Source organism: Sapajus apella, unplaced genomic scaffold (genome assembly GCF_009761245.1).
Source record: "Sapajus apella isolate SASKATOON/1434 unplaced genomic scaffold, GSC_monkey_1.0 scaffold11, whole genome shotgun sequence".
NCBI lineage: Eukaryota > Metazoa > Chordata > Mammalia > Primates > Cebidae > Sapajus > Sapajus apella.
The window spans coordinates 28335780-28362396 of NW_022436951.1; the positions used below are offsets into that span (position 1 = coordinate 28335780).

Consider the following 26617-nt stretch of genomic DNA (forward strand, 5'->3'; position numbering starts at 1 on the left):
CTTTAAATCATCAGCACTGAATAGGAAAAGTGCCCATGGAGGCATAAATTTAGGGGTGCCTGTACATATATTTTTTATATACACCCCATCTCACAGTGTGTTTGCGGTAGCTCATAAGAAGACATTATGCAAGAAGGAATAAAACGATGGAGAGGAAGAGAGGGAAATATGAGTATGCCAATAATTAAGTTAAGGATAAGATTCATACATAGAAAGATGTGTCAAATTGTCAGTAAATTTTCCTTGTTTTCAAACGGTTGGGGGATCTTTCTCCCAGCTCATCCTGCTTCTGCCTGTGTCCCACTCCGTCTCTGTCTCTCTGACTCTGCTGCTTTCTCAATTTCTCTCTTTTCCTAGCCTCTTTTTCCCTGGGAAAGTACAACTCCCACCTGCTGCCTTTATTTGGACCACAATTACTAAAGCTGTCATTTCCTGGTATCTTACAAACATAATAGTCATTAGTTATACAACATTGATTTGGTTGGACAACTGATTTGCGTTTGATTAGACTGTCAGAAAGCAAAACACCAACCACAGCTCCCTTTCTGTGTCACATATCATATAACAAGACAGTCTGTCTTTGATTAAATTTTGTTTCAGGTGCAGACTGTAAAGAGTTATGAGCCCAGTTTATGTTTCTCAATGTTAATTGTTTTTTTAAGGAAACTTTTGATTCTTTTCTGCAAAAATTATTGAGGTTTGTAGCTTGACACCAATAAGAGTTAAGTAAATGCATATCCTCATAAAAGGATTTTTGTTTCCTAAGATAGTATAATTTAGATGGTGTTTATGTTGGCAGTCTGTGCTTACCTGGGGTGTTTATTGTTCAGAGTTTGCCTGCCTACGACAGCCCCGAGGTGTTTGGGCTCCACCCCAATGCTGATATCACCTACCAGAGCAAGCTGGCCAAGGACGTGCTGGACATCATCCTAGGCATCCAACCCAAGGACAGCTCTGGCGGAGGGAATGAGACCCGGGAGGCGGTGGTGGCCCGGCTGGCTGATGATATGCTGGAGAAGCTGCCCCCAGACTATGTCCCCTTTGAAGTGAGTTGACAAAATCCTTACAAAATGTCAGCTGCGGTTGCATGTCTTCTGTTGGGAGACTGAGGAAGAAGAGAGGTGGGCAAAAGATAATTTTCCTGAAATTAAAAAACATTCTTTTAAAAAACAGCTTCTTAAAGAACCAGGAAAAGAAGTTTTGTATCCATGAATGTAATGTAATCTTTTCAATATATAAACCATAAGGAAACCTGTTGAGAATGTTGGTTCTATGATTTTGCAATTGTGAATTGTGCTGCTGTAAACGTGGGTGTGCAAGTATCTTTTTTGTATAATGACTTTTTTTTCCTCTGGGTAGATACCCAGTAGTGGGATTGCTGGATCAAATGGTAGTTCTTACCTTTAGTTCTTTAAGGAATCTCCACGCTGTTTTCCATAGTGGCTGTACTAGTTTACATTCCCACCAGCAGTGTAGAAGTGTTCCTTGATCACTACATCCATGCCAACATCTACTGTTTTTTAATTTTTTGATTATGGCCATTCTTGCAGGAGCAAGGTGTTATTGCATTGTGGGTTTGATTTGCATTTCCCTGCTCATTACTGATGTTGAGCATTTTTTTTCATGTTTGCTGGCCATTTGTATATCTTCTTTTGAGAATTGTCTATTCATGTCTTTAGCCCACTTTTGGATGGGATTTTTTAAAATTACTGATTTGTTTGAATTCATTGTGATTCTGGTTATTGGTCCTTTGTCAGATGTATGGATTGTGAAGGTTTTTCTCCCATTCTGTGGGTTGTGTGTTCACTCTGCTGACTGTGCCTTTTGCCATGCAAAGCTGTTTAGTTTAATTAGGTCTCAGCTATTTATCTTTGTTATTACTGCATTTGTCATGGTCATGAGTTCTTGGTCATGAAATCCTTGCCTAAGCCAATGTCTAGAAGGGTTTTTCCAATGTTATCATCTAGAAGTTTTATAGTCTCAAGTTTTATATTTAAGTCCTTAATGCATCTTGAGTTGATTTTTGTATAAGGTAAGAGATGAGGGTCCAGTTTCATTCTTTTACCTGTGGCCAGCCAATTATCCCATCACCATTTGTTAAAAAGATTGTTCTTTCCCCACTTTATGTTTTTGTTTGCTTTATCAAAAATCAGTTGGCTGTTAAGTATTTGGGTTTATTTCTGGGTTCTCTATTCTATTCCATTGGTCTATGTGCCTATTTTTATACCAGCACCATGCTGTTTTGGTGACTGTGGCCTTATAGTATAGTTTGAAATGAGGTAGTGTGATGCCTCCAGATTTGTTCTTTTTGCTTAATCTTGCTTTGTCTATGCAGGCTCTTTTTGGTTCCATATGAATTTTAGAATTGGTTTTTCTAATTCTGTGAAGAATGATGGTGGTCTTTTGATGAGGATTGCCTTGAATTTATAGATTACTTTTGTCAGCATGGTCATTTTCACAATATTGATTCTACCCATCCATGAGCATGGGATGTGTTTATATTTGTGTTGTCTGTGATCTCTTTCCACAGTGTTTTGTAGTTTTCCTTGTAGAGGTCTTTTGACTTCCTGGTTAGGTATATTTCTAAGTATTTTATTTTATTTTTGCAGCCATTGTAAAAGGGCTGAGTTCTTGATTTGATTCTCCAGTTGGTCACTGTTGTTATATAGAGGAGCTACTGATTTGTGTACAATTATCTTGTATCCAGAAACTTTGCTGAATGCTTTTTCAGTTCTAGGAGCTTTCTGGAGGAGTCTTTAAGGTTTTCAAGGTAAATGATCATATCATCAGCAAACAGTGACAGTTTGGCTTCTTCTTTACTGAATTGGATGCCCTTTATTTCTTTCTCTTATCTGATTGCTCTGGCTAGGACTTCCAGTACTATGTTAGAAAGGAGTGGTGAGACTGGGCATTCTTGTCTTGTTCCAGTTCTCAGAGGCAATGCCGTCAACTTTTCCCCATTCAATATTATGTTGGCTGTGGGTTTGTCATAGATGGTTTTTATTACATTGAGGTGTGTCCCTTGTATGCTGATTTTTCGGAGAGTTTTAATCATAGAGGGATGCTGTATTTTGTCAAATGCTTTTTCTGCATCTATTGGGATGATCATGTGATTTTTGTTTTTAATTCTGTTTATGTGGTGTATCACATTTATTGACTTGCATATGGTAAACCATCCCTGCATCCCTGGCATAAAACCCACTTGATAGTGGTGAATTCTCTTTTTGATACATTGTTGGATTTGGTTAGCTAGTGTTTTGTTAGGGATTTTAGCATCTATGTTGATCAAGGATATCAGTCTGTAGTTTTCTTTTTTGGGTGTGTCCTTTCCTGATTTTGGTATTAAGGTGTTGAATTAGGGAGGGTTCCTTCTTTCTCTCTCTTGTGGAATAATGTCAAAAGCATGGGTATCAATTATTCTTTGAATGTCTAGTAGAATTCTGCTGTGAATCTATCTGGTCCTGGACTTTTTTATGTTGGTAGCTTTTTAATTATCATTTCAGTCTCACTGCCTGTTATCTGTCTGTTCAGGGTTATCTAATTCTTCCTGATTTAAGCTAGGAGGGCTGTATTTTTCCAAGAATTTATTCATCTCTTCTAGATTTTCTGGCTTATGTGCATAAAGATGTTCTTAGTAGCCTTGAATAATCTTTTGTATTTCAGTGGTATCAGTTGTAATATCGCCTCTTTTGTTTTTTAGTGAGGTTATTTGGGCTTCCTCTCTTCTTTCCTTGGTGAATCTTGCTAATGGGCTATTAATTTTGTTTATCTTTTCAAAGAACCAGCTTTTTGTTTCATTTATCTTTTGTATTGTTTTGTTTTGTTTCAATTTCATTTAGTTCTGCTCTGGTCTTGGTTATTTCCTTTCTTCTGCTGGGTTTGGGTTTGGGTTGTTCTTGTTTCTCTAGTTCCTTGAGGTGTGACTTTAGAATGTCAGTTTGTGCTCTTTCAGTCTTTTTGATGGAGGCATTTAGGGCTATGAACTTTCCTTTTAGCACTGCCTTTGCTGTGTCCCAGAGGTTTTGATAGGTTGTGCCATTTTTGTTGTTCAGTTAGAAGACTTCAAATTTCCATCTTGATTTCGTTTTTTGACCCAATGCTCATTCAGGAACAGGTTATTTAATTTCCATGTGTTTGCATGGTTTTGAAGGTTCCTTTTAGAGTTGGTTTCCGTTTTATTACACTGTGGTCTGAGAGAGTGCTTGATATAATTTCAGTTTTCTTAAATTTATTGAGGCTTATTTTATGGCCTGTCATATGGTCTGTCTTGGAGAAGGATAGACCCTATGCTGTTGAATAGAATGTGTATTCTGTGGTTGTTGGATGAAATGTTCAGTGGAGTATTGAAGTCCCCCACTATTATTGGGCTGCTGTCTCATTTCTTATTCCTATTAGTAAGTGTTTTATAAATTTGGGAGCTCCAGTGTTAGTTGCATGTATCTTTAGTGTTGTGATATTTTCCTGTTGGGCAAGGCCTTTAAAGATCATACAATGTCTGTCTTTGTCTCTTTTAACTGCCGTTGCTTTAAAGTTTGTTTTGTCTGATATAAAAATAGCTATTCTAGCTCACTTTTGGTGTCCTCTTGCATGAAATGCCTTTATCACCCCTTTACTTTTAGTTTATGTGAGTCCTTATGTGTTAGGTAAGTCCTGAAGGCAGCAGATAGTTGATTGGTGAGTTCTTATCCATTCTGTGGTTCTATATCTTTTTTTTTTTTTTTTTTTTTTTTGAGGCAGAGTTTTGCTCTTGTCACCCAGACTGGAGTATAATGGCATGATCTCAGCTCACTGAAACGTCTGCCTCCTGGGTTCAAGTGATTCTCCTGGCTCAGCCTCCCAAGTAGCTGGGACTACAGGAATGCATCAACACACATGGCTAATTTTGTATTTTTAGTAGGGACAGGGTTTCACCATGTTGGCCACGCTGCTCTTGAACTCCTGACCTCAGGTGATCCACCTACCTCGGCCTCCCAAAGTGCTGGGATTACAGGTGTGAGCCACTGCACCTGGCCTGGTTCTCTGTCTTTTAAGTGGAGCATTTAGGCCATTTATATTAAATGTTAGTATTGAGATGTGAGGTACCATTGCATTCATTGTGTTATTTGTTGCCTGTGTACTTTTTTTTTTGCTTTTTAAATTGTATTTTTTGTTTTATAGGTCCTGTGTGTTTATGCTTTAAAGAGGTTCTGTTTTGATCTGTTTCCAGGATTTGTTTCAAGATTTAGAGCTCCTTTTATCGGTTCTTGTAGTGGTGACTTGGTAGTGATGAATTCTCTCAGCGTTTGTTTGACTGAAAAAGACTGTATCTTTCCTTCATATCTGATGCTTATTTTTGCTGGATACAAAATTCTTGGCTGATAATTGTTTTGTTTGAGGAGGCTGAAGAGAGGGCCCTAATCCCTTCCAGCTTGCAGAGTTTCTGCTAAGAAATCTGCTGTTAATCTGATAGGTTTTCCTTTATAGGTTACCTGGTGCTTCTGTCTCATAGCTCTTAGGATTCTTTCCTTCATCTTAACTTTGGATAACCTGATGACAATGTGCTTAGGCGATGATCTTTTTGTGACGAAGTTCCCAGGTGTTCTTTGTGTTTCTTGTATTTCGATGTCTAGGTCTCTCATAAGGCCGGGGAAGTTTTCCTCAATTATTCCCTCAAATATGATTTCCAAGCTTTTAGAATTCTCTTTTTCCTTAGGAACATTGATTATTCTTAGGTTTGATCATTTAACATAATCCCAGACTTCTTGGAGAATTTGTTCATATTTTAAAACTTTGTCTTTGTTAAATTGGGTTAATTCGAAAACTGTATCTTCAAGCTCTGAATTTCTTTCTTGTACTCGTTCAATTCTATTGTTGAGATATTCCAGACCATTTTGCATCTCTATAAGTGTGTCCAATGGTTCCTGAATTTTTAATTTTTTTTCTTTAAGTTATCTATGTCCTTGAATATTTCTAACTTCACTTCTCATATTGTTTTTTGGATTTTCTTGCATTGGGCATCGCCTTTCTCTGTTGCCTCTCTGATTAGCTTAATGACTAACCTCCTGAATTCTTTTTCAAGTAAATCAGGGATTTCTTGTTGGTTTGGATCAATTGCTGGTGAACTAGTGTGATTTTGGGGGGTGTTAAAGAGCCTTGTTTTGTCATATTACTAGAGTTGGTTTTCTGGTTCCTTCTCATTTGGGAAGGCTCTGTCAGAGGGAGGGTCTTGGGCTAAAGGCTGTTGTTCAGATTTTTTGTCTTACAGGGTGTTCCCTTGATGTATTACTCTCTCCTTTTTCCTACAGATGTGGCTTCCTGTGAGCCAAACTGCAGTGATTTTTGTCTCGCTTCTGGGTCTAGCCAGCCAGCAAGTCTGCTTGGCTCTGGGCTGGCGCTGAGGTTGTCTGCACAGAGTTTTGTGATGTGAACCATCGTCCCCGGGTCTCTCAGCTGTGGATAGCAGTGTCTGTTCCGGTGGAGGTGGCGGTGGGAGGCAGTGGACTCTGTGAGGGTTCTTAGCTTTGGTGGTTTAATGCTCTTTTTTTGTGCTGGTTGGCCTCCTGCTGGGAGGTGGCACTTTCCAGAGAGCATCAGCTTTGGTAGTATCAAGAGAAACCCGCAGTGTCAGGGGCGGGCCTAGAACGCCCAAGATTTTATGCTCTTTTTCTTCCACTACCAGGGTGGGTAGGGAAGGACCACCAGGTGGGGGCAAGGCTAGGTGTGTCTGAGCACAGCCTCTCCTTGGGCTTGCTGTGGCTGCTTCAGTTTCTCTAGTGGGAGGGTGTGTTCAGGACAGGAGGCTCTCCCTTTCCCACTTCCGCAGTTGGAGCACTCACAGTATATGTGGTGTCTCCCTCGTCCTGCAGGGGCAGTCCAGGTCCCTCATAGGATCTGTGGGTACTCTCAGGATTTCTGGTTTGTTCTTGCAGTCGATCTGGAGCTAATGTTCACAATGTAAGCCTTCAAACACTGCTCTGTCCAGCCGAGTGGGAGCAGCAATCTAGTCCTGCCTCCCGTCCCCTAATTGTGTTCTTGTTTGACATCTTAATGAGTATTGTGGAAAGATTTACCCTGATAGTATTTTAAAATCTTCGATTATCCTTTGAGTTACAAACAATTCAATTACATATGCACCCAGAAAATTAAAAAAATATATTTACAAAATAAAAAAAAATAAAAATCTTCGATTAAACCAAGAGTAAGAGGTAGCTGATTTTCCATATAGTTTTAGGAGATGACCTGGACAATCAATTGGTTCTTCTAACACAGAGACATCCTATTTCTTTTTATTTTTTCCTTTTGTACCTGGTTTTCAAAAGGAATCCTATAGCATTTTGAGTCTTTTGCACCCCACTGTTTTCTACTAAGCAGGCGATTTTGGCTGCTAATACTACAGACTGAACTTAGGGACCTGTAGTCAAGGGGATAATGTCACTGGAATAACCTCTGATTATTTGCTTGAAGAAAAATCAATACTGTTATCGGCTTTCATAGGCACTCTTCATTATAGGATCGGGAAAGGTGTCATTCACATCTAGCAGGGGTTGAAATATTTAGGAAGTGATAAAAAATATCTAAATATAGAATGATAATCACATAAATAAACACGGTAAGGAGGAGGAGTTAGAAGAATCTCCCTTCTTTTGCTGAATTTGTCAGTGCTACCTTAGGTTGTAGCAACTCAGCCTAACACAATATCTGATCCATAGAAGACTCTTGATAAATAGGATGATAATGAGTGGATGAGGAGATGGATAAATGATTTGATGGAAAAAAGAGAATTCTAGTTTTTTGAGACAGCCAGCAGAATGGTTGTGTGTGTGTGCATGTCTTCTTGTGTGTGTCCACATGTGGGTTTGAAAGAACTCAGATTGGCAGAAAGGGAATTTCCCGATAAGTGCATTTGCTGTTTGGAAAACTGCATGGTTGTGGTCACGCATTTTACATTCTTCTGTGAATTCATGGCTGCCTGTTCTTTCCCACATGGCATGAAAATTCAGGCTGGTCATCTAATAGATACTTCTTTTTTCTTTTTTTGCCATGCAATAAAATAGAAGCTGATTATTTCTGGAATAGTAAGAATTTAGGCCTGTTCAGAGACGCCAGGGCACCAGGTCTATAAAATCCTTAGTAACTAATTGCTTACATGTGCTTTGAATGTGTCCACGGCAGGTGAAAGAGAGGCTGCAGAAGATGGGGCCATTCCAGCCTATGAACATTTTCCTCAGGCAGGAAATAGACAGGATGCAAAGGGTACTCAGCCTTGTCCGCAGCACCCTCACTGAGCTGAAGCTCGCTATTGATGGCACCATCGTCATGAGCGAAAATCTGCGAGATGCGTTGGATTGCATGTTTGATGCTAGAATCCCTGCTTGGTGGAAAAAAGTACGTATAAACCTGCCCTTATTCTGCCTCATCACCTATTGTTGTGAAGAGTTGTAACTGGCAAATGGAAAGCATTGATGGATAATTTACTCAACATGGTTCTTTTGTTAGGGACTAAGCCCCTTATAACCCTGTATTTTTAGATCATAGGTAGGGAAGGAAGTTTTTCTTCTAGCAGAGCAGGTTCTCTCCTAGGAAATTTGCATACATTATTTCATTTAAATTTTGTATTTTTCTGCTCTTATTTTACAGATGAGAAACTTAAGGTTGGGACAGGTTAAGTCTTTTCTCAGATTATACATCTAAGTAGTCCAAGAATGAGAATTTAAACCCAAGCCCCTGTACTCCAAAGCCCAGGAAGGAAAGGAAAAATGCCCCCTACCCTCAACGACACATCAAAAGTCAGACCAAAAAGAAAAAAGTCTCTGCTATATGCTGTTGACATGGGAGGAATTCCCTTATCCTCCTCACAGGGTATGTGACAGGGCTGTGGCTCACTTTTTTTGTGCCCTCCTGCTCAAACCCTTAGGGGGAGCGCAGACAGGCAGATGGTGGGGAGTGTTTTTGGGCTCTGATCCCATGGCGGCATCTAGGGTTGAGTGTGTACAGCTCCTGAATGGGCAGGCATTACAGTGCGCTCTTCCTGTTTTGCCATCTGCAAGTAGCTCATGTTAATCAGCTCAATTAGACCCTCTGCCTTATCACAAGGACAGAACTTTCTGTATCCTGGGTTCTTGCTCTAGGGTACTGAAAAATTGGATCACATGTGGGCTTAGAGGATAGGTGCAAAGTTTTATTGAGTGGTGGAAGTTGTTCTCAGCAAGGTGGTTGGGGAGCCAGCAGGGGGATGGAGTGGGAAGGCGGTCTTCCCCTAGAGTTGGCCACCCAGTGTCTGAACTCTTCTTTGACCCCACCTTAGCAAATTCCACTTCGTCCCACCGCCAGTGGTGTCTGTTGGTCCTGCCAGTGTCTGCTGGTGTCTGTCTGTGTGCCCTTCTGCTCTTCTGCTCCTCTTGACGTCCAGCCACTTGTGTGTGCCTGCTATGGTCTTTCGGATTTATATGGGCACAGGATGGGGGGCATGGTGGGCCAGAGTTTATCTTGGAAAATGCAACATTTGGGCATAAAAACAAGAGAGCCTGTTCTCACTTAGGTCTGTGGGTGTAAGCCTGAGGGTGGAGCCTTCACCAGGGACCCTGGACTGCTCTATCCAGCACTTCCCTGTCCCTCTCTGGTATCATTATATCTGTAAATACAGTATGTAGCATGTATATATCAAAATAAGAGGATAAGAATTTAACAGCATGCTCACTGGTTACTTGTTAGTAATTGTGCTAAAGACAGTTACAGTGGTAAGGAATAATTTTTCACTTGGAAAAGTAAAATGAGTTCCTGATTGTCTTTGTAAGTAGGAAAATAAGTGTATTTTAGTAGAGTACATTTGAAGGCATGGAACCTAAATGGTATTCTTCTCCTTGTTCTGTGTGTGTGTGTGTGTGTGTGTGTGTGTGTGTGCACGTGCATGTGTGTGATGTGGATGCACACCCATGTTATGGGGAGATGTAAGTGAAATTGCTAAGAGTAATTATGGTGGGAAAAATACATAGGAAAAGAGTGGGAGGTGTTGCTATCTTCTGTAACCTATTTCTTGGGAAAATACGGATCTGCCCGTGGCTTCCTTTTCATCTGATCCCGGCAATTGTCTGGGGGACTTCACACCCGCAATGTGAACCCAACCAGGGCTGGCCTGACAGGTCACTCCTGCTCTACTTCTGCTCTCCTCCTCTTCACTTCTGCTCTACTGCCTCGTTCACTTGCCCTGCCACCCCTAAAGGTTGGAAGGAGGGGGAAACTAGGATAGAAATGCACACAAGGAACTCCTTTGCAATCTCAAGTTACGAATGTGAATGACACTAGCCTTCACAGGTGTGCATCACCTGTGGTTGTCTTCAGCTGCCAGGAGTAGGCCTGGGAAGGTGGACACTTCCGGGGCTTTCCATGTTGGACACCCACCCAGAGAGTGCAGTGACAGATGTGCTAGTTTTTTTGAGCTGCCATAACAAAGTACCACTGACTGCGTGGCTTAAGCAACAAAAATTTGTTTTCTTGTAATTCCAGAGGTGACAAGTCCAAAATAGAACTGTTGGCCAGCCATGTTCCCTTCAGAGTGTCTAAGGGAGCATCCTTCTTTGCTTCATTCTACTTCTGGTGGCCCCGGGAGCTCCTTGGCTTGTAGCAGTCTTAGTCCAATCTCTCCCTTTGTCTTCATATGGTTTTCTTTGCCCTGTGTATGTTCACATCATCCCTCTATGCACATCTGTCTCTGTGTCCGCATTTCCCCTTTTCATAAGGACAGCAGCCTATTGGATTAGAGTCACACTTACGCCTCATTTTCATTTGATTACCTCTGTAAGCACCCTGTTCCCAAAGCCAATCATATTGTTAGCTGCTGGGGGTTAGGACTTCAATATATGGTTTTGGGGAGACACAATTCAACCCCTAGTGGGACAGGTAGCTAGGTCATGGAAGCCCTTCTCAATGGGGAGATTATAATGGGGAAGATGAAGACGAGAGGAGAGGAGATGAAACAAAAGTTGTTAATGACTTATTTGAAACTTTATTTTACTTGACAAAAATTATTTATGTTGTGCTACATGTTGTTTTGAATGATGTGTATGCTGTGGAGTGGCTAAGCTGGGCTAATTAACATAGACATTACCTCATCTACTTAATTCACATTTTCTTGTGGTTCAGACTTAAAAGCCACTCTCAGCAGTTTTCAAGAATACAGTGGATTTCCTATAAACTATAGTCACCTTGTTGTAAAATAGATCTGTTGAACTTACTTCTCCTATCTAACTGAAATTTTTTACCCTTTGATCAACAACTCCCTATATCTCCCTCCCTACCCCACCCCCTGGTCTCTGATAACCACTATTCTACTCTTTGTTTCTATGAGTTTAACTCTTTCAGCATCCACATATAAGTGAGATGATGCGGTATTTGCCTTTCTGTGTCTGGTTTACTTCACCTAGCAAAATGGAGATGGGACAAAATTTATAGATGAGGTAAAAGTGATGGAACCAAAGATTCGGATACCAGGCTTAGGTCAAGGGACTGTTCTTGAGCAAGTGAAGTGGAAGTGGAGGTTGTGGTTGAAGAATGGAATGTGGAATGGAGGTGGTGCCTGTTGGATTTCTTAAGGCAGCTAAATAGCTAGCTCTTTTCTCCACCTGAATTCCAAAGCAATTAAGAGGCAGAAAAGGAGTAGTGCAGATTAGAGAACATTTACTGGTAAAGCTAATATTGAACAATGTGGCTTCTATCTGCTGGAAGGTGAGTTTTGGGGCTTCTAAAACAGAATTCAGAATCAGACAGACCTACCCACCAGCAGCTCTGTACTAGATAGCTTCCTCTACAGAGACTTCTCTGGGAAGCTCGAGTGTGCAGGAGCAGAAGAGAGTGTATGCTTCTCGTCCCCTGCTACCCCAGCAATAAAGGCAGAAGGGGCTGGCTGGCTGGGCTTCCTAACTGTATCTCCACCTTTCCACTGCTGCTATGACTTCTCCAACCCCCTGCTGCCCCAGTGCTGAGCCACTGATCATACTTCAGGAGCTGCTGTTCTAGTTGCACTCCACTTCCATGTCTCTCACCAGCTGGGCGGATCCTTGGCACCACACAGTTACTCTGGGACCCTCCTGATGGAGGTCTTGTCATCTGGGAACTACCACCTGGAGCATGTGGCTTCTGAAGTCATCACAGCAGAGGGAAGGGAGGTGGACAAGGCACCCCAGATCTAGACTATCTGGATCAGAAAGTGACCCGTGCCACTTCCATTCACAGGCTGTGGATCAGAACTAGAACCTTGGACCCAGCCAAACTGCATGGGAGGCCGGGAAGTATAGGGGGCACATGGGACATCTGATGAGCAGAACCCGACTCTGAAACAGTCACGAGCCAGATGAGTCTCTACCTCCTGAGAGTGTGGAGAATGAGAGAGTCAAGGAGCTTGGAGTGTTAAATAAACTCTCTCTCCATGGAAGGAAATATAGGAGTGGAAAAAACTCCACCTCCCAACAGGCTAGTGTTTGAGGGTGACAAAATTTAACATGAGTGTGGGAGTAGACGAATAAAGTAGAATGGACATTAGGGTCATTAGTGAGCAGAGGGTCATGAGATAAGATAGCAGGATGTGAAATGCATCATTCACATGAATGCTAAGTCACCTAGAGTGATTAATGAAAGCACATAAAGAGTATGTGGGTTTTGAGTATGCACTTACTTGGCCAGAATACCCAGGTTCAAATCATGTCTCTTTTGGGCTATCTAACTTGGGGTATGCTAGTTGGATTGCTGTGCCTCAGTTTCCTTATCTGTCAAAGGGAAACAATAGCATTATGTAATTCCTAGCATTTTGTGAGGATTAAATGAGTTGATGTGTGTATGAAGTGCTTAGAACAGGACGTGGCATGTGGCCAGTGCTATGTAACTGCTTGTGATTATTAATAGCAAAACTGCAGCACCACCATCACCACTACCATCATCACCACCACTGTCACCACCACAGCCACCATTACTGCCTCCACCATCACCACCACCACCTCCACCACCATCGCTATCGTCATCATCACATTCATGATTACTTGGGGGAACTGAGCAGAAGAGTAAACCAGGAACCAAATTCCCTCATGAATAAGAAGAAGTGACCAGTAGGTGACAGAAACAAGAAGGGGTAAGGATAGTATGTCCAGATGGCTTGAGACTCAAAGGAAGAGAATGAGGTAAATGTGATAACCTGACAATAACAGAAACAACAAGGTCATCTCTTCTTCCCCTGGTCCTGAGGATTGTGGAGTATGAGGAAATCAGTAGCCTACATTTGGAGAAGGCTGTGAAGGAAGCAGTCTGTCCTGGGTGTAGCATGTAGGGTGGAGAGCAGACTTCAGTTAAGAGAAGGGATGGACAGAATGCTCCAGAATGAGGTGGAGGATCTAGAAGAGTTTTCTGATCATAGTACTAAAGATGTTGAAGGTACAGTAGAAAGGCTTGGGAGGGGAGCTTGCCTCTTTTATTGCCAAGGACAGAGGGTGATTGGATCAGGTTGGGGGCTGCACAGAGAGGGCAGAATACAGATATGAAATTGGTGGGTGGGAGGATAGAGACTTGGCGTCCGTAGGTTACCTGGCTAAATGAGAAGGCGAAGGATTTGTTTAGTGCTGAGCCCCTCAGGTATGTCCTCCAGGGCTTCAGCAGATTATGAGGCAGTGAGTTCAGCAGATAGTAAGTAGGACTGCTTCTTGTTGTCTTCTCCGTGTTATTTGATGACACCACCCCTCATCCTTCTAATCACATAGCTTAGATACTCAGAATCAGCTTTGACAGGATTCCTTTGTTTCCTTCTCATCTTTGATAAATCCATTGCACATGCCAGAGAGTTTTCTATCTGAATTGCCTCTTCTCATTGCCAAGGACAGAGGAGGACTCTTCCAGATCACTGGCCATTGTGAGTTCCTTCCCTACCAAACCAGATCACCCACCTCAGTAGGAACTGGGAGGCTCTAGCTGTGGAACAGGAATGTCTGTCTCATTAAGGGCTCCCTCTGCCCTCAGACCAAACATAAACACACATCTCTTTTAGTTAACAGAGCTATAAAGATAGAAGACAATGAGTGACTTCATTTTTAAATGATGATCATTTTATTCAAGTTTTTATTCTTCTCAGTTTTTTATCAGTCTTTGGAATCTCAGTAACTCTTTAACAATTGGCAAATTAATTCTTAAGGCATTTGAAATTCAAGTGTTATACCTACCCAGGTTGATTACTGCATTTATTCATACCTAAAATGTTGTAATTACAGTAAAATGTTGTAATCTATGATTTGAAGATAGCTTCCAGTGCTGCTGCTGATGACATTAATGACATTTCCATGCCGGTTATCATAATAGAAGCTCCACAGGGTAATTCAGGGAGAAAGTCAGAAGCAATACATGCAGCTAATTTGTGAATGAGAAAGGGTCTTGGGTTCCCATTTTTTGCTCCTTCAAGAGAGGAAATAAAAATGTATTCCAAAGGGACAAACATCCCAGAAAATAACTGTTGTTTACCCCATTAAAAATAAGTGTAGCAAGCCTTCTACAACTTACCATGCATGGGATCTATTTTAAAGTGATGTTTTATCTTGATAGGGCCAGGAGCATATTTATGTAAATAAAATCCTTTTTTATGTGTCATAGATTGAAACTGTAACCTAAGGAAAAATGATGAAAGCCGTTAATCCAATAAATTGTTTTGATTCTGTTATAGCAGAATCAGTGATAAACATATTGGTACATGGAAAGTGATTCGATTGACATTAGACATCTTGAACAGCTCTGTGAATTGATCTGATGTTCCTGTGATGACTAGCATATTCTGTCATATCTTTGTAATCATTACTATTGCTAAGGAGAAAGAATAATTTGAAAAGTTTATGCCAGAATCCAGGGAAAATTCATGACTTAGGGACTTTTTCATACAAAAGTGAAGTTGATGTTTCATCATTTTTTTCAGCGAACATAGCTGGTTTACACTGCAGTATTAAACTTATAACAATTAATTGTTTTAATGTCTTCATTGCAGGCTTCTTGGGTTTCAAGTACTCTGGGTTTCTGGTTTACCGAACTTATAGAAAGAAATAGCCAGTTTACCTCGTGGGTTTTCAATGGCCGACCTCACTGCTTTTGGATGACAGGCTTTTTTAACCCCCAGGGATTTTTAACTGCAATGCGACAGGTAAGAGCTTTGATTTGCACCCATTGTGTTATTATAATTTTCCTCCACAGGGTTTTCTTTCATTATAGTTTTGAAGACTATAATGAGACAGAGAATGACTGTCTCTTTTTGGTACCAGCAGTTACATTGTCATGAACATAAATCCCAGCCACTTGTTCTCAGGCTGCTTGCTCAACTTTCAAAATATTTATTTGTTATTTTTGTATTTGATTTGATGTTGCATTTCTTTTTAAAGTAAACGTAGCTAAATTAGGATATGTTTTTTTTATGGGAGATCTTGCTAATTCTTTAAATACTATTGTACGTCCTTCGAGCTAGAGTGATTTGGAACTAAGCTTTCATTATTGTTATGCTCTTTTTATTAAGGCAAGCCTCTAACTGCTCCATTTATCTTTTGCTGCACTGAATAGGAAATAACTCGGGCCACCAAAGGCTGGGCTCTGGACAATATGGTGCTTTGCAATGAAGTCACCAAATGGATGAAGGATGACATTTCTGCCCCCGCCACAGAGGGTGTCTACGTCTATGGCTTATATCTTGAAGGCGCTGGCTGGGACAAGAGGAACATGAAACTCATTGAATCAAAGCCAAAAGTGCTCTTTGAGATGATGCCTGTCATAAGGATTTATGCAGAAAACAATAGTAAGTTGTCTTGTACCTTCAGGAAGTGTTCACATTTTTGGTTTGGATGACATTATCAACACAGGATTTCAATGTTTTTGTTATCATGTAGTAGAGATTTTACGGTTTTATCAACTGGCTTTACATTCACACTCATGTTTCCTGGGGATTTACTGGCCTCTAGGCACTTTCTTGAGTACTATTGAGGAGGCAGTGGTTCTATATAGTACTTGCTTATCTAATAAAGCAGATTCATATGTATGGATAGTCATGAAATATTAGCTGATGAGATAAGAAAGAAATGTTTGGTGTAGTTAATAAGCATGGGAAAGGAGGGTGAGATAACAGCAGGGTAAAGTGGGCAGGAACTGAGTTTCAGGAGGATTTGGGCCGGACTGAACTCTGGAGAATGGATACAATGAGGTGGTGTGAGCTGTGGTAAGGAGACTGTCTAGGTAGGGCTATACAGGGCTCAATCGGAGGCTGTAGCTCTACCAACTTGGAAGTTTGAGCCAGGTAGTGAAGTCAGATCAAGTTCAGAGGCATTTGGCTAAATCCTATAGCTAATGATCAAATACTGGGTTCTTATTTCAGTCTTTGAATGTAATAACATTTCTGTGAAGCACACGTGTTATTCTACTTTGACGAAATTATCCAAGCTGTATTTGACAAGCCTAAAAATACCTAAGCTATTTTTCATTACTGGCTTGATATTTTCTGGAGGCTTTTGTTGTCACCTTTCACTCAACTAACATCTCTACAGCAATAACCACATTTCAGCACATGAGGGAACTTCCTGTTCATTTTAGAAGCATAAACCATAAACTGTAGCCATGATAGTGAATTCCAAGGAAGCTCTGATTTTATGGTAGAAGCACAAAAGATTCTAACAAGTAAAGAGAAAAAATAGTTTGCAGACTGTAAGTATTTATTTTTTAAGCAAACATTTGCTGGATGTCTAATAGATATCAGCCAATAACCTTAGGTGCTAGGGATGTAAAGATCATTATGAACCAGATCCAGCCCCCAGAGACTCACAGTCTAGTGAAGAAGACCCATAGTAAAAAAGTAATGAAAATACAAATTGATACTTTTTATGAAAGAGATATATTTCAGATGCTCATGGAACCCAGAAAGAAAACATAGATATGCCTAGGAGCTTAGGGGTGATTGCTTTTGAGATGTGCTTTAGAGGACAAGAATGAGAGTGATGGGGAGTTAGAGAAACACTTTTCTTTTTATGGCAGAGAGAAGTAGCATTAGCTCGCTTGGTCATTCAATGACCACTTACTGACTATCTCCCATGCACTGCCCTAGTGCTGGGGTTGCAGCACTGAGAAAAGAGCAAACAGGCTTCCCGTTCTTGTGGAGCTGAGTTACAAAGAGAGGTGATAGCCATAAAAGAAGCAGATATAGTTGGGCCTTGTTACTCACAGATTTGTATTTGTGAATTTGCCTACCTGCTACAATTTCTTTGTAGCCCCCAAATCAATACTAATGGCACTTTTATGGTCATTCACATGGTCATTCACAGACATGTGCAAAGCAGCCAAAAATTGGAGATGCCAGACATACGTATTCCCATCTGGGGCCAGACAAGGTGAGGCTGTGCCTTCTTGTTCCAGCTTTCATATTACAACGAAATGTCCTGTTTGTGTTCTCTTTAGTACCATGTTTTTCAATTTTTTTGGTGAGTTTTTCCTATTTAAAATGGCCTGCAAGTGTAGTGATTAAGTCTGCTGTTTCTGAGCACAAGAAGGCTGTGCCTTATAGAGAAAATACATGTGTTGGACAAACTTCCTTCAGGCATTAGTTATAGTGCTGTTGGCCTCCAGTGCAATGGTGATGAATCAACAGTATATATTTAAAAGATATTCTTAAACAGAAGCACACATAAAATAAGATTATGTATTGACTGGTTGGTGGAAACGTTGTAACCAGAGGCTTGCAGGAAACCAACCCTGTGTTTCCCCTAGGAGCAACGGCTTGGCATTTGTTAATTTAATATTCACAGTGACTTTATAGGACATAACTACTGTGAATAATGGGAGTTGACTAGAAATGAACATACTAATTTCAGATACTTCTTGTTTCTCTGTAAAAACCACATGCATGGTGTCTTAGTCCATTTTCTCTTGCTATAACAAAATACTACAGACGGCATGTGATAGACAATAGAAGTTTATTTTGCTCGTGGTTCTGGAGGCTGGGAAGTCCAAGGGCATGACACCAGCATGTGGTAAGGGTAATTCCATGGTCACAGGCAGAAGGTAGAAGTAAGCATGTGAGACAGAGAGAGGCACCAGGGGCTGGACTGGGTTTATAGCAACCCACTCTTGCAATAACTATCTCACTGCCATGATAATGACATTAACTCATTCATAAGGGATTCACCCTTTTGACCCAATCACCTCTTATTAAACTCTACCTCCCAACATGCTTGCACCAAGGAGTTAGTTTTCAACACGTGAAATTTTAGGGGACACATTCAAGCCATATACATGGTTTGAGTGTGAGATACTGTGAGGAATATTGAGCTGAGATCCAAGTGATAGAAAAAGGCTATGCTAACATCCTAGAGCAGAGGGAAGAGTGGAAAGTCATGAGGTGGTAATGGATGTGCTGGGTATGATGAAGAGTTTAGTTCTGGGATTTAGAGGATGGACCCAGTCCAGGATATCTGGATGGCAGCAGTGTGTAGGTGGATAACAAAGCTTCCACGTGAAGGAGGTTCTTCAGGTAGAGGAGGAAATGGGGGAGTTGGAAGAGGGAACTGATATTTACAGAGAATGTTTTATGGGTGGATTTCACACCATGTCTCATTTAGTCTTTACAAAAGTTTGCTAGAGAAATGATTTTTTGCTTTGAGGACAATAAGCTAGAGAGGGTGTGATTTGTTGAAGGAAATAAGGATTACCGTGGGAGGGGACCAGTGTTTAAAGCATGAAGGAAGAGAAGCCTGTGAAGGACAGAGTTGAGCATCAGATTTGGAATACGATGGTTCTCAGCACACTGCTTGGTAAATGGTGTAGTTCAATATTTATTAGCTGAATCTAAAAGAATAAATGTGTCTACCTGGGCTGAGGCAAGCATACTGCCTATGGCTTTGTATTTACTGGTTCTTAGGGTAGTGTGACATCTTGGAACAGTAATTTTTTTTTATAGAAGTATTAATCAAGTGTTCTTTTAGCCAAAAATAGTATTTTAGAAAAATTGCTTTATCATATCATCGCATCTAGTCAACATGTTATAAAAATATTTCCCTTATAAAATGAAAGAAAAATCTTTTTCCAGTTGAATTACATGTTCCTTTTTTTGCTTGTGACTAAACTATAAAAATTCATGGCAATTTGACATTGAACATCTCAGCATGGTAGTAATAAAGTAATAATTTTATAATACTGGCAATTCTTTATGATTTAAGAATAGATTTGTATAGAAGAACTATACCCACCCTGCTGGGCATTAGCCAGTGGTGATGCTCATTAGCTGCAGGTGAGGGAGAAAATAAAATAAGCAAAGGAAAAAGGGACTAATTTCAAAATATTAAAAGAAAACTTTAGTTCTTATTCCTTTTTTGGTTTCAGTACGCATTGGTGGAAACTTGGTTTGCCAAATAGCTTTGTTGTGGAAGAGGTGTTTCTTTAGTGATGGAAAACTAACATTCTGTTACCTCTTTCATGCTATACTTTTAATTTTTACTCAATTTTGATAAATGAGCAGGGCTCTAATTGATTTAGAGGGGCATGTAGCATCATTAATGACCAAAGTGCAGCATTTAAAAATTGGAATTCTTATGGTTAATAGTTTTTACATTAATATGAAGGGAAATTTCTCAGTTTAAATAATCATTAAAATTTATATATAGGACTGGTTTGTTTCAACAAGAAGAAATCTAGATATTTATTTTAACTCTAAAAATTGAGTGATACACCCCCAGACTTTAAAAAGAAATCATGTTTCTTGCTAGAAAATCATGGAAAAGTCATTTCAAATAGCACTAAATTCACCAAGAGGGTTAAGCCACACACACACTGTCTAAATCCTCTATTCACAAAGGAAGCTCAAAAGGACAGATAGAGGAAAGATATGTGTTTTCACACATTTATTATATGAGCAGATTGATAATTCTCAACGAACTTCAGTGCTGTAGCTGATATGCTGGGAAAAACGTGATTGGAACATTTGCAAGGGACGAGGCAAGCCTTCTATGTACCACTGGTCACTAAGTAGGTGCAAGAGGGGTCTCAGGGGTTAGTTACTGATAAGGAAAAAGTGTATTTAAGAACACCCTCTGACCCATTCTGACCTGAGATTGTGCAGATTTGGGACTGGGGTGGGGATAGCCATATGTGGTGACCAGGAGTGGAGATCTCCTGGCTTCTGAGCCCACAGAATTTAATCCACCATCAGCTCATAAGCTTGGAAGTCTGTTACAGTCATGGGAAACATGAGTCTGGGAATTTGCTTCAGGAAAAGGTCCATGTGTAAGTAGATACATGTGTGTGTGTGTGTGTGTGTGTGTGTATGTGTGTATATGTGCATGTGCTTGTGTATGTGTGTATGGAGACAGAGAGATAAAAAAGTGTCAAATAGCATCTCTATCTTAGGCACCTTCTACATTCCAGGCATTATACTATACCAGCCACTCACATGTGCTAACTTATTTAATCTTTACAACAACTCTGTCAAATTTATCATCCCCATATTGCAGATAGAGAAGTTAAGGTTTGGAGACACTGGGTTTGGAGACACAGCCATGATTCCTGGCTACTGACAGGCAAAGCTGGTGTCAGAATCACATTTGTCTGTTGCGGGGTATATATGAACCTCTGGGAATTCCCATGGTTAGTCTTCTAATTGAGATTCTGTGTTTAGTTGTCCTCTTAATGCCCGGGATCAAACTTGAAAATAAAGGCTAGACTCAAAATCAGGACAGCGCCCTTACATATCGAAGTCCTGAGCTAATTTGTCTCAGGTACCTGCTAAGGTAGACTGTAGGCAGTGGGAAGCACAGGGAGAACCCTCTGTGGATGAGGCTCTCCCTCCTCACCCCTCCCTCCCTCATGCTACAGACTGAAAAATGCTCATGCCTCTTTTCACTGTAGAGGACTGTGAGCTAGGGGCCAGGATATTCGGGTTGTTCTCCTGGCTTTATCATCCTAGTCATTAGTCATGTGGCTTTGGAGGCATCTCACATATGCCACAAATCGAACTCATGTATCTAGTTCTCTCCATTTCATTTTCACGGGTTTCTGTAAAGACAGAGGCATACATGCATAGTACAGTACATCCCCAGTACTGCAGAGATGAAGCACAGAGGCCATGGGTCCATTCTGACCAGGTTGCATTCTCAGTTATCTCTATGGCTTTCCCATCTCGGACAGCTCATCTCCTTATGTTCCAGTTTTTGAATCTGTAAAATGATTAGATAGTCGTACCCCTCGCATAGGATTGTTGAGAGAGTTAAACTGACAATGTTATGTACATAGGAAGCATATAACACATTTTTTTAAATTGTTACTATTGTTTACATGCTTAACTCACATGCTTTTTAAAGGATTGAAAGAAATACTGTATGTTAAGAGTGAACTGTCCAGTAATTTAAATGTTATTAGCAAAAGGGTGTTTAAATAAAAGAATAACTAAAAGGTTCCATGGAGACTTTCTATGCCATGGATATTTTGGATACTAGAAGGAATATGTGGAACGTACACTCACATGTAGATGAAAAACGTAGGATAGATAGGGAAGTTAAATAGCCAGAAAATGAAATTCCCCCAAGGTGATTTATTAAAACCTTTAGGATCCTAAAGTGTACAGCTCGCTAGTTGGCACAACCTCTTCTCTGTCTTCCTCCCTCTGGAACCCAGAGGCTTTAAACATATTTAGCTGATTTGTTCTACCTACCTAGCATGCTTATTTTTGTCTTCAAAGTTATTTGTCTAAGCAGGGGGATGGTTTCAAAGCATCTGTTTATGTAGTTGTTTAGCATCTGTCAGCGTTTTTCACCATGACATTATATCTTCAGTGGCTTCTAATCCTGGTGCAGAAGTTTGCTGCACGCTGTGACTTGGCATGAGCACCTTCAGCTCTGAGGCAATTACAAATAAATAGAATTGGATAAATATTTCAGAAAACTATTTTTACCTGCTTATTGAAGAGAATGCTATTTTTTCCCTCCATTTTTCTTTTGGTATTAAAATCCAAGTAGTCAAATACTTCTCAAGTTGTAATTATTGTAATTATCATGAGATTCAGATGTAAGGCACCAAAGGTTTACTTCAAGGTTTATAAAATGGTTGTTAATCAAATTTGCCACAGGAGGAAGAATGAATTATATATTTGTTACATGTTTAAAGATTCTAGGATTAAAGGATTTAACTATATCAGTGAGTAATAGTTCATATTAACTGCATTCCATGATTCATTGTTATTCATTTACTTGTTCAGAATTTTTCCTATATATTTGACTAATTATTATTATTTGTAATATAATCATAGAAATTGGAAAAGTTATTCCCAGACTTAAAAATTAGGTGTCACATTATTTTAGGTTGTTTCTAATTATTAATTTCATGAGATTAAGGAAACAGAGTTTTAAAATAATATAACATTTCTTTGTTGTTTTAGAAGAAGTTTTCTCCGTCTTGGTACTATTGCCATTTTTTGTCTGGATAACTCTTTGTTTTTGGGGGACTGTCCTGTGCATTGTAGGATATTAGCTGCATCCCTGGCCTCTATCCACAAAGATGCTAGTAGCAAGTCCACAGTTGTGTTAACCAAAAATCTCTACAGATATTGGCAAATGTCCCCCATAGGTACAGTTGTACCAGGTTAAGAATCACTGCTTTAGAATTACTTATTTTATATTGAAACTTTATGTATACTATTATTATATTCAGATGTTTCACTTCTTCCAATACAATTAATTAAATTTATAGTGGATATGTGAAAACACAGGGCACAGCAGGTTGAAAGTTCTATTGGATCAAATAATGAGACTTAGCTTCTGATAGTGCCTTACTTTTGTAATTTTCTGGAAAAGGTAAATTATTGAGCATGTCAGTTTTGAAAAATAAATTCAATAACTCTGATATGTTTCAGTGCCCATGTTTGTGACATTAATTGACAAAAGCAGAGCATCTTCTTATTTAAATGTGATTTCACCTCAATAGTTAAGCGAGGGCTTTTTTTATATTGACTTCCCAGAAGAGTACAAAGATGGGTGTAGACATACTCCTGTCCTCAAAAAATTTATAGTCTGGAAGAGGATATAAAATAATATACTACTTTCTGAGATGCATGTTATGAGATGCGCAGATAAAGTACTGTGGGCAGAGTGGATTTCCTAAGAAACTAATGAGGCTTCAATTCCTAGGCTGCTCACAGACAGCGGCTCCTTCCAAAGCCTACTTTTTTATTTGTAAATTTGACTCTTTTTCTTAAAGAGGTCCCTCATGAATTGTATAAGTTTAAGTCCCCACAGTCCTGGACCTGTCTCTGAGCATGGGGTTTCCAAGGCTGAAGAGAAAGGGAGCCTGTGGGTGGAGATGGATGCATTACAAAGGATCTCTGAAGGATAGACGTACATAAATTGCCTTTCACTGCAGTGTCATATTAGAGACTTCATCTATTCTTCTACTCCAGAAAGGTAGATTGAATCTCAGGGAGCTGAACTGGGCCATTGCTCTCTGCTTCCCAGCCATTTTATTTCTCTACATATATGGAGAATTCACAATACCTGGTTTAGTTGGGGGCGGGAAGGCACCCTTTGTCCTGGGATTTACAATGTGATATAGACTACGGCCTGCAGGGTTGAAGATTTTGAAATAATAAAGTAGTGACTACTGGTGCTGGATATCTGATTAAAAGTGATACATGTGTGTACTCAAGGTTTGGTGGGGAGGTGAAGGAGGACAGATGGAGGGGAATGTTGAGTTGACAGGTGAAAGGAGAGAGAGGAAGCATGTGGGCATGTGTTCATGCTTCAGGGCAAGGGGCCAGCGGGGTCTACCAGAGGCTATATGGCTGTCTTGCCACAGCTGCTGGCACCCTGTGGGAGCATCTGCCTCGCATCCAGGGATTGCCTGACCTCAGGAAGAATGTCCCTCATTCTGCCAAACCCATCTGTCTTCGAAATTACCTACAGAATGCAGAAGCGTTGCTCTGTACTCTCCTCGGGCTCTTAAGTGAGAAAGTCACCAAGTTCTTTTTTATGATTTTTTGTAGCTTTACGAGATCCTCGGTTTTATTCCTGTCCCATCTATAAGAAGCCAGTTCGAACGGACTTGAACTACATTGCCGCTGTGGACCTCAGGACGGTCCAGACCCCTGAACACTGGGTGCTCCGTGGAGTTGCCCTTCTCTGTGATGTCAAGTAACATGTGGGGAGTGTCCCCACCCAATGCTTTGGAAAATGCAAGATCTGAATTATTATGACCTTTGTTTCTTCTGTATGTCTGCTGGACAGTGTATGTCAGGTCACTCTTGCAATTAATGAGCTGCTTAGGTTTTCCCTACTCCTTAATTGGATGCTTATATTTTACCTGTTTCATCATTAGTGACCAACATCTGTGTTTGTTGAAAATGTTATTTAGTGATATAAAAGTAAACTTACAACTTCCTAATGAAATGTGGCCCTCAAATCCACAGTAGTGCATTTTCTTCTTCGCTCTGAAGACTGACTAGGGCAAGCAGACAGCTTTTCTCTGGGAGGAATTATTCTTCTGCTAATATGGCCTTGTAACAGCCAAGTTCTTGAAGGTAACAGGGCAAGTTTGTGCTGATTTTGCTTCTATTGCCTTTCATATTTAGGTCAGGTTAAGAGACTTATTTTCAGGGTTTGAAGCAGCCAATTAAAAATACCTTTTTAAAAACAGAAGGAAATAGAGGAATGGTTTAAGAATGTAAACAATAGACATTTTGTAGAGAATAAACATAAAACAATGCTTCAGCCTACTTATAATTACTAATGAGATACTAACTGATAACTCTTTTAATAAAAAATTAAAGCTAAAAGCAAATCATCGCATGCTGTCAGTAAAACTGGTCCACTCACATATTGCTAGAGCAATGTGAATCAACCCAACCTTTTTGTAAAATAATTAAATACAGAAAGAGCCATAAAAATATTCACATACTTGGATCTTTATTTTGTCTATATCAAGGAAACAACTTAAAAGACTGAAAACAAAGTCTATATAAAATTGCATTTCGTAACAGAAAAAAATGGAAGTGTCATAAATGTTCAATACTCAGGCTATGCTTAAGGAAATTAGGAGATATTGGGCAACCATAAAAAACAATTTAGAAGATTCCACAATATGAAAATGGTAAACTCAGACTGTTAAGTGAAAGATTTAGTTTACAAAATATTGAATATACTGTAATTATAATGGTAAAATATATTTGCATGTGGACAAAGATTAGATGGCAACATAGAAAAATGGAAGCAGATGTGGGCCAGGTGTGTTGGCTTACTGCTGTAATCCCAGCAGTTTGGGAGGCCTAGGAGGGCAGATTATAAGGTCAGGAGATCAAGACCAACCTGGCTAACATGATGACACCCTGTCTCTACTAAAAGTACAAAAAATTAGCTGGGCACAGTCGCAGGCGCCTGTAATCCCAGCTATTTGGGAGGCTGAGGCAGGAAATCTCTTGAACCTGCGAAGGCAGAGGTTGCAGTGAGCCAAGATCACGCCACTGAACTCCAGCCTGGGTGACAGAGTGAGGCTGTCGCAAATAAACAAACAACAGATGTGATAGGAAGAGTTAGTTATAGTTGGCTTAAAAAAATGTAATGATTAGGAGATACAAAGAAAGGGTAGAAATCTTAGATGGTGTGTAGGTGTCTCTTATGGACTTTTATTAATTTGGAAACATGATCAAAGGATCTTTTCACATATTTTTCTTTAAATTCTGGTTACATGCTATTAATAACTTCATCTAACCTAGTGACTAGAAAATTTGTTCACTATTAAATTAGAATTGTGGTTTACAAACTTTTGGTTAGCTCTGGATCTGCGTAACTACATTATTTTTGGATAAATGGTTTTTGGGAGGGGGATACCAGGAGACAAGTGTGGGACCCTCTTACTGGGCTTTGTTCTGTGTACCAGGATCACTATTTCGTGCTCATGATAATGAGAGGTAGGCCTGAGTGGCTCTTGTGAGTCCCACTATCTTAGACCATACCGTTTTCATGTGAGTCTTTTCTTTTGGTGTGGATTAATATATCAGTTGATTTGTGTGAATTGTGCTGAAACAATCATTTCATTTTGAAAAGGAAGTAATGAAAATGTGGACATCATGGGAATTAATAAAAAGTTTTTCGTAAATGCCTCATTCATAATTGTTGTTTATCATAAAGGGGAGTAATTGGCACTAAGTATCCAGAAATAAGCTTTCAAAACCGGATTTTTTAATCAAATAATTTGAAAATGTGTCATTCATATGATTTTGTGATACATGTCTGTTAGTATGAATGCATGAGTCTTGGAGACACAAAGTAGAAAAAGACCATGAAAACAACCAAGAGGTTTCAGGACCTAATTCAACATGGCTGGCCTGTGAAGCAGAGATGAGTCAATGAGACCCCTTTCTGCATAGCCACCCACCCCCACCCCAGCTTCTCCCACCAAAGATGCTGGGCATTCCACAATCAGGTGGGCAAGGGAGGACCAATTGAATGAATCTGTCCTGTGATGGAGAGACTTCTTGATGGTCTTAGACATGGAGGAAAAAAAAAACAGCCAGGGGCTTGGTACCATTGCAGAGTCATACAACAGTCTTTTTCAACTGTCCCAATATTGATTTATTTAAAAAATATTTATTTTGCACCTCCTGTGAAGACACTCT

The 26617-nt window shown here is 40.0% G+C and overlaps 1 protein-coding gene across 4 annotated transcripts in view; it reads left to right on the forward strand.

The window, feature by feature from the left end:
- DNAH5 (dynein axonemal heavy chain 5) overlaps positions 1-24378 on the forward strand; it is a 362294-nt gene extending 337916 nt beyond the window's left edge. For all 4 annotated transcript variants that reach the window (XM_032279092.1, XM_032279095.1, XM_032279094.1 and 1 more), the window contains 5 exons: positions 831-1046; positions 8152-8364; positions 14984-15136; positions 15547-15778; positions 23990-24378. In XM_032279092.1, coding sequence (XP_032134983.1) covers positions 831-1046; positions 8152-8364; positions 14984-15136; positions 15547-15778; positions 23990-24141 — 966 coding nt within the window. In that variant the 3' untranslated portion in view covers positions 24142-24378. The remainder of the gene's footprint in view (positions 1-830; positions 1047-8151; positions 8365-14983; positions 15137-15546; positions 15779-23989) is intronic.
- Positions 24379-26617: the final 2239 nt, after the last annotated feature.